The sequence below is a fragment of the Poromitra crassiceps genome (assembly GCF_964638095.1).
Source record: "Poromitra crassiceps genome assembly, chromosome: 1".
NCBI lineage: Eukaryota > Metazoa > Chordata > Actinopteri > Beryciformes > Melamphaidae > Poromitra > Poromitra crassiceps.
The window spans coordinates 98,578,518-98,587,625 of record NC_139623.1 but is presented as its reverse complement, the minus strand read 5'-3'; the positions used below and the strand labels follow the sequence as shown (position 1 = coordinate 98,587,625).

The 9,108-nt window shown below is 42.8% G+C and overlaps 1 protein-coding gene across 3 annotated transcripts in view; it reads right to left on the bottom strand.

Annotated features, from left to right (window-relative positions):
- The window catches only part of nr2f5 (nuclear receptor subfamily 2, group F, member 5), a gene marked incomplete at both ends in the record, with an annotated part of 29,529 nt that extends 21,168 nt beyond the window's left edge, over positions 1 to 8,361 (bottom strand). The window contains one exon of one of the 3 annotated variants that reach the window (XM_083640610.1): positions 7,971 to 8,361. In XM_083640610.1, the coding sequence (XP_083496736.1) occupies positions 7,971 to 8,361 (391 nt within the window). The remainder of the gene's footprint in view (positions 1 to 7,970) is intronic. The other 2 variants (XM_083640612.1, XM_083640611.1) reach the window with 2 other exon arrangements.
- Between the last annotated feature and the right edge of the window lie 747 nt (positions 8,362 to 9,108).

The following is a 9,108-nucleotide window of genomic DNA, read 5'->3' as shown; positions in this document are numbered from 1 at the left end:
TTTCTGTTGATGAGGTTTGACTTTCTGTAGGTGACGCTCTTTTCTTTGTCTGTTTAGCCATGGTGGCTATCGCTGCTCATGCTAACTATCCAGTTCTTCGCCTATTGATTCCAGAACCAAATGAGCCTGGTACCATCTGAATCACATGAACCCCCATTGTGTTTCATTCTGTGGAGAATGAACCAGAATGGGAGATCACATTATCAGAATGCTTTTAACCAGGCTGGAACCAAATCACTGCTGTGGTCAAATCGCATAATTTCCCATGCGCCAGTGGAGTTTTCCCAGGAAAGAGCTAGCAGACACTGGGTGTTTGGAAAAGCAAATGTAGAATAGGTAGGATTGATAAAGGATAGGTACAATCAATTGTGTTATATCAATCAACACTCATATCCAATCTACAGGGAAATGATTGAAAATGGACCCTTTGAGAATTGAAGAGACTCCAAGCAGTGTGTGCTGCTGAGCGTGACAGAATGAGAGACACAACAGAGCGAACATGCAGGGACAAACTGGAGGCAGTGTGGGAGGGAGCAGGAGGCACAAACACAGATAGTGACACAGACAGAGAGCGACAGGGACAGGGACAGGGACAGGGACAGGGACAAACTGGAGGCAGTGTGGGAGGGAGGGGGAGGCACAAACACAGATAGTGACACAAACAGAGAGCGACAGGGACAGGGACAGGGACAGGGACAGGGACAGGGACAGGGACAGGGACAGGGACAGGGACAAACTGGAGGCAGTGTGGGAGGGAGGGGGAGGCACAAACAGATAGTGACACAGACAGAGAGCGACAGAGAGGCGCGGAGGGCGAGGCGTCTTGGCGTGAGGCCGTTCGGGGACATTAGCTCTGACTGCAGTTGCCTCAGACTTCTCAGACTTTGATGAGGCAGTTCCTGAATGAATTAGTAAACCAAATGCACCCTGTACTCCGGCGGCTCTGACTCAGACTGCATGTCATTTTTTTGCACTTGCCCTCAGTCTCATCTTCCCTTTACTTACCACCGTTGCAGTGGACGGTGGTGTAATAAGTTAATGTATTTTTCCTGTGGTGTATACTGTACTAAGTGTCTATGTGGTTTTATCCTGCATTGTTATTCAGGTATAAATGTCCCTCTGATTATTAACATGTAGGCATGTGTGCATCAAGCTGCATGTATGTTTTTTTTTTTTACTGCTGTTTAATGCTATGCTACAATCTGAACCTTTTTATTGAACCTCCATCATATCAGAGGTAGATGACAAGACAATATCCCATATAAAAGGAAATATTGGTCCAATATAAAGTGGGAACATCAGTTTAACCCAAATGGGGACAAATAGGGAAAATCTGTTGCATCTATTTATTTATTTTTGCTTTGACTGCTGTGCTCTTTATTGGTTGCTTTTGACGGAGATTTAAACTCCTTCTACTCTCTGATTGTGGATTACAACTGAGGCAGGGGGAGAGATCTCTTTGGGGGCTAAATATTCCTGACAATGACTGACAAACTCTGACATGTGCCTCTTTCCCAACTGCGTGTTATTACAAGTGACCTGGGTGACACAAAAACAGGTTGAGCTACTTAGGTCACAAGCAAAACAGAGTAACTGACAGAATGCACCTGACTACAACAGTCATTCGCCAGTTTTCCCCTTTAATAATCTTTATTCAGTAAGGCTATACATGTCAAAGAGACCATCAAGGTAAGTTGACTGTATGATAGAGCAGAGCAGTGGTTCTCAACATGGGGTCACCAGGGGTCCTTGAGGGAACTCCGGGGGGTCCCCAGCAAATTGGTGAATTATTCAACTTCACCATTACTTAATTGACAAGAAATTAAAACAATTGAAGAGTGTGGAAGGATGACTATTTTGGTCATAGTTTCACTGTTATCTCTCTACCTACAATACAGTTAGTCATAGTTTCACTGTTATCTTTCTTCCTACAATACAGTTAGTCGTGGAATTCTGGACACATTTTTCAGATTTGGGTCTGAGACACAAAATGTCATTAAATAAGGGTCCATCAATGTGGACTAAATTAGGGGTCCTTGATATGAAAAGTTTGAGAATCATTGTGATCGAGTATATACAGTAGTAAAAGAGCATAAAAAACAACCACATGCTATATTGTGACGTGAAGCCTTTTCACCTTGACATGTCCAAAAGCAGTGAAAAACAGCATACTCCATTCAGCCACATGCCTTTCTTAAATATGAAAGTGGGCCTTGGGGATAAGGTCATGGGGCTCAGCTGGCTCTACAGTGTATCACTTTAATGGAGGCTAAGAGCCACTGAATGATGTAGCATTGTGCTTTGTCAGTGGGAGTCATTTTCCTTTGATAGGGCTGGTAATGACCTGGGCAAGCATCTGAATATGTCAATGGCAATGTCATTGTGATAGGTAAAGGTTTTCACAGCCAAAGGGGCCAAACTACAGTGTTTTCATGTTTCACTGCCTGCTGTTACAAGCCCAGTGTGCCGTATGGATTAGTCTTTACCCTTCCACTGGGGGTGTTGACTCACTGCAGAGGCCGGAGCCGCTTCACACATTTGGACTTTGACTTGAACCTGTCTGTTGTTCATGTTTTAGTTTCCACTGGCCTGGATTTGCTCCTGTTGTTGGGCTTTTGTCATGTGAAGGAAGGGTCCAGGGACGCAGCAGCAAGCCCACAGCTCACAGAGTGAAGGGTCCAGGGATGCAGCAGCAAGCCCACAGCTCACAGAGTGAAGGGTCCAGGGATGCAGCAGCAAGCCCACAGCTCACAGAGTGAAGGGTCCAGGGACACAGCAGCAAGCCCACAGCTCACAGAGTGAAGGGTCCAGGGATGCAGCAGCAAGCCCACAGCTCACAGAGTGAAGGGTCCAGGGACGCAGCAGCAAGCCCACAGCTCACAGAGTGAAGGGTCCAGGGATGCAGCAGCAAGCCCACAGCTCACAGAGTGAAGGGTCCAGGGATGCAGCAGCAAGCCCACAGCTCACAGAGTGAAGGGTCCAGGGATGCAGCAGCAAGCCCACAGCTCACAGAGTGGCTGTTACACATTCCTCGATAGTTTGGCAAGACTGTATACTGTAGGGTGCCTAAGTCACGCCATCTTCCGGGTTTGGAAGTTGGGATTTGACGTTTTCCCATTGACATATCAATCATTTGCATTATGTATTTTTGTTATTTCAAGGCACAGGTGCTATTTCTCTCACTTGATTTCATCATGTGTGACTGTATCATGTGATTGTATCTTGTATATCTAAGATGGCGTCTTGCTAGGTCACTTTAGTCTGATGAAGAGTGTCATGCTCGAAACGTCACTCTGACACTTGGTGCAAGAAAATATTTTATTCTTTTTGTACCATTGACGTTTCATAAAATCCTCATAGAAAGAGTTTTACTTGGACAAACCAAGCGATTCAGCTATTCCGAATCACTCGGACCAAAAAAAAGAGGGGGTGGTGGTTTCTGAGTTTCTGAGAGTTATATGGTCTCTTGTGATTCTGAATAGGTTTGTCCAAGTAAAACTCGTAACTCGTAAGGATTTTAAGAAACATCTGACATTAGTGGAGAATTCCCTTCCTCAGGTCCCATGCGGGCAAGACGTAGGCACTCAATTTACTTTTTATGCACTTGCTAACTGGAAAACAACAGACCTAGCATGGTGACATTTTCATTGCGTATGCTTGCATTACCAGTAAATGGTCACACCTGTCTTTTTGTTATAAGTGAAGATGGTCCCTCTAGGATGTTTCAAAATTAAAGCTGCAAAATTCGCTCCACTCCAAAGGAAGCTTCAGGCTCATTCTCTTTCCCCCTCCATTTCCTTTTCAGCCTAAGAAAGTCAGAAACGCTCCACATGGCAACACACAGAGAAATGAGCTCGGTCCTGAAGGCACTAACAAGCAAGGCACTAACCAGAGTTAAGGGTTTGATTACTGCTGATGCCAGAAATGTTTGCAGTCATGGTACTGAAAGCTGATGTCATAACATGAGGATTTAACTCCAAATTTGGATTTTCATGTTTTGACAATTTTAATAATGGGTGGAGAAATTCTACAACCCCCATTGGATAAACTCCAAACTGGTTTTCTTCGGTCCTGAAAAGTTGACATTTTTTAGATACAAGTGACAGTGTTTTAGAGCGGTCCACAGAAAGAAGTTAAATGTCCCCTGGAAAACTAAGCACTCAGTTGAAAGCGACGCTCTTCCGAATCTGAAGCTGTGCCCTCATGAAACTTTTAAGACTTGTTCTCAGGCAGCTAAATATTCATTCGGTCTAAATAGAAAAGCCACCAAGTCATGCGGTGAAGCTAATAGGCCTATGTAATTTTGTTAGTAGCACAATAGTAAATGCACATGTGAAGAATAGTCAGATGGTCATTGAAAAGCCCCCGAAAAGTTTGGACATTCAAAATCCAAACTGCTTTCGCTGAGTTACTCATGAGGGAGTGGTGCTGGTGCAGTTACTGATGAGGTAAATTTAGGTCATCACCTTGGTTAGCAACAGGACTCAGCTATCCACAAACATACAGTAATCTGTATGTAGTAGCCTATATATTTATTATAATCTGTATGTTGCCTATATATTTATTTGAGAAGTTGTTCTTGAGCACTCACCCTGCATGCATTCTTACTTGTAAAAATGAAGTACTGACCTATTTTTGCTATGAATTAAAAAAAAGTTTCTAAATGATTTACAGCATATGTCCAAAGAATTGCATTTTTGAGTGAAACATGCAGATCAAATGGAATGGTTATTTTTCTCTGATAATGTAAAATAATTGCAACAGTAAATGAAGCTTTAGGATCACATCTCAGAATAAACTCACTGACTACCTTGTCAGGTGACCCCGCTGCATAATGCAGAGGAAACATGACTTATGTATGACCTCTGGGGAGGCTGATAAGAGGCAGTGGCTGGGAGACTTAACACCTTTAAACTCTGACTTCTAGAGGCTGCAACAATACTTTCTCTGTTAAATTTGAGTAAGGATTATGAAATGTTACAAATTATTTGCAATATTTTCTATGGGTTTACAGTTCTTGAAAGTTTTGGGCAAGTATTTTCAACTGCTAAAAATCTACTAAAAACCGAAGACATTGGTCTGAATTGCTGCCCAGATCAAGCCCAAAACACGCATTCAAAGTGAAGGATAAACCCACCTAAACTCACTTTACCCATGCACCCCTTTATTTGCATGAGAGTTTTGGATCACTAGCAGCATATCATAATGTGTGCATATAGGCTATATTTTCAAATATAAAAATGAAGGGTGTCCTTTGTAAATAATAAATAAACACTGTCTCCCTATATGTAATTGATATTTATTTTGGTGGTTATTTGCCACGCTGTCCCCACCTTTTGTTGTGACTAATTATGACTAATTATCAGTCATGACACATTTAGCAAACTTTACACTTTAAGGTAAGTGTAAAGTTTGCCAAATGTGTCATTTAATGTCATAAAAGCTCACGTCAAAACACTTTGATAGACACAAATAATGATGCTTTGAGACACGGTGTAGTCGCTGTGTCCTCAAATGCACTATGTGCGCTCAGCCAGAAGCTGATCTGGTCTATATTTAAGGGTTTTGCGCACATCTTTACATAAGCTCTCTACACTGCAAAAAATCTTCCGCTGAAGGAGCCATAAGTAAAATCCTATTTTTCTCACGTGAAAAAACATCTTCCAGTGAGCTGAAATAATCATATTTTTCTCAAGAACTTCTTGAATCAAGTTCGAGCAATCTGTTTTATTCCAACATAATGTCGCTTGTCACTTGTAAGACAATTCTCAGTGAATGAAAACAACAAAACGGAAACAATTGTCCCTTAAGGAAACCAAGATTTTAAGACTCAATAGACTTGGACAGGACGTTAATTTGTTAACACTATCTTATATTAGTTAGGCTGATAGTCGATGAAAGGTCAGCAGCACTGCAAAAAATATCCATCTTTCTGAAATGTTATGCTCTATGCATCCTAGAATATTTTTCCTTCAAACAAATTAAACAAATTGCCATAGGCCTACATAATTCCACTGATTGGATGCAATTTCACTTGTTTCAGGGATTTTCATGATGCCTATATCTTAATTTGCAGGGAAACTAATAAAATGATTTCACCTCCATTGGCAGATTTTGTCATTGACTATTTTAGGAAAATAAAACAATGTGTCTCTATATCATTTGTTAAGATTTTTGTGTGTGTGTTAGTGTTTATTTATTTTTGGCAGTAAACACTGCTGCGGTGCGTCAGGCGATTTCCTCGGGTTCATTCAGTCGGAAAGCATGACCGAGTCAATGTGGCCTGCGGGTGTTTTACATGAGGTAAGGCCGTGTATACACTACACACACACACACACACACACACACACACACACACACACACACACACACACACACACACACACACACACACACACACACACACACACACACACACACACACACACACACACACACACACACACACACACACACACACACAGAGAGAGAGAGAGAGAGAGAGAGAGAGAGTGGTGCACACCCTTTAGGGATCATGGCTATGAAGATGGGTTCCATACTGTCTGTATTTTGGCTCATGCGGGCATAGAGAACAAAGGGCGGCAGGGCAGTTTGAGACACTGTCAGTCCTTCAACATGCCCGGAGTGCCCATGAGCAATGCACTGACTGAATCCCCCCCAGCCGCAGGGATGCTGCTTTACTGACCCTGTTCTGGGTCAAGTGATTACTATAATGAAGTACATCTTTATGAGCACATGGTCACAAGTGGGTGATATAAGATGCCATTTTATTTAAATTGTGAAGGAAGGATTAAGGGACATGTGTTTATAGTTTGCAGCATGCAGGCAGATGATCTTAGCATTTTCATAAATGTACCAAAGATTAGCAGGAACTCATTTGGCACTCTAAACTCTTTTGATCATAAAAGCTATCGGCTCTACATCAGCAAGTCCTAAATTGTAACTTGGTGGCTGAAGGAAATATCCAAACAGCACAAACAAAAACACGAGAATTCATTTCGTCATGCCTGAGTGCAGCTATAGACAGCGGGTTGGAAAAGGGCATTTCGGCTCCATTTGGTTGATTTGTGATCAATATAATTAGGCTAGCACCAGTGCTCTCGGGAACTGGACGCAGCGAGGTTGTCGTGTTGCTGACTGATGATAATGATAAGAGAAACACTCTTGGCTAACACGTTTCCTCTGCTCCTCTTTGGCACTAATTGACCCGTTGTTAATCCCGCACAATGCAACAAATGTAGCGGGATCCTCTTATAGCGCCTATGGTGTCGGGGAGCAAACACCATAATTAATAGCGGGACAAAGGAGAGCTTTTTACAGAGTAACAACTGCGCACCGGATTGAATGGGGCAAAGTTGGCAATGTGAACCAAGCATTCTGATACAGCAGGTGGTGTCTGGTTATTTACCCAAGACAGCTGATAGTATAAACTGGATAGAAGCACGTAACCTTCAGCTCTACTGCCAGCAAAACAAGATAACATTACGCACAGCTTTACGCACAAAATGACACTGACAACATTGGAACACTGACAAGTCATTTTAACAAGTAGTTTAGTCACATATTCACTTTTAAAATCGTATTTTCTCTTAAGCGGGGAAAACTGCAAATGGGTGAGACGATTCTGCAATTTAATTCAGTTTGTGTCGAATTTGTTTTGAAATTAAGTGTCTTTCTAGGGTCTGTTTTATTTTGGCTCGTTAAGATCTTGCTCTTTATTTCTGGAAAATTCATTAAACAAGTTAAACTAGCCTACTGGAAAGAAGTGGGATTATCTCAACCAATTTTCGGATTTTCTTTGCTTGCTTTGAGAAAAATAATATATTTTACAACTGAACACGAAGCTCCCTCAATGATGAGCATTTCTTACAGCGTAGCATAAACATTACGCACAACTTTACGCACAGTGATACACCTTGTAAACAAATGTGCCACATGTTCAATCAGTTTGTCAAAGTATAATGACACACACACATAGAGCACACCTTCCTTACCTTCTCTCCTCATGCCGACTTTGAGGCACTTCTTCAGCCGGCAGTACTGGCACTGGTTCCGGTGGTGCTGGTCGATGGGACAGTCTCGGTTCCCCCGGCAGGTGTAACTGAGGTTCCGTCTCACCGAACGCTTAAAGAAGCTTTTGCATCCCTCGCAGGTGAACTGGCCATAATGCTTTCCACTGGACTTGTCCCCGCACACCATGCAGTCCACGTTGGGAATCTTGTCCCCGGAAAGTGCGTCGTTCCCCGGGGTGGAACCGTTGGGCGTCCCCGGTGTCCCGCCGGGCTCCTGGCCGCAAATCTGGAGCTGGGACCCCGGATCTGCAGAAATGTTCTCTTGCCACTGGTTTACTACCATTGCCATGCTATCCCCAAACACTTTGGTCTTTGTTTAAACCACAGAGAGTCACACTGGGAGATAGATGTCCGTCCTGACGTCTTGGGAGGAAAAAAAAACAAGGCAGATAGAAAAGGCGCTTCCCACTTCAGAGATCAATCTGCAGTGCGTATACGTACAATGCCCTTATTTAAACAGCTTGGTTATTTTCTATATTATTGAGTTATTTTCTGTAAACATCTATCAAAGTTGGCCTGAACAGCGAGGTATCAACATGGTCGTTGCATAAGAATGTAGCCTACAACTCCTGGTGCTCCTCGCTGTCCAGCGATCCATAAACACGTTTCTCTTTAAAGTGTGTAACGTGGAAAGTCAATGGGATAAGTCAGCGTATAAACTCATTGAAAGCAAACGTTAAATGACCATTGCATGCCTCCAAAATATGAAAGAGAGTGAGTAACCTTGCCTATTGCTCACAATATCTTGCCTCTCGGTCGGTCGCTCCAAGGTCTATCCCCACGCTCAAACGGTGGACTGCGATTCAAGAGAACTGACTATTTTAAGAGAAATGCCTCTTGCAAGCTTGGTTTAACACTGACCATATTTCATTCTTATTTTTTTTTTGTCACAAGCTCATATGGAAACAGCAAGCCTATGCGCAGTCCCGAAGAGTATGCTATAGTCCCAGGTTCCTCTTGTTCTTGCGCGCCGCGGTGAGGTCCGTGTGCGCTCTGATATTTATTTACCCAACACAGGATCTACTGCAGCCGAACT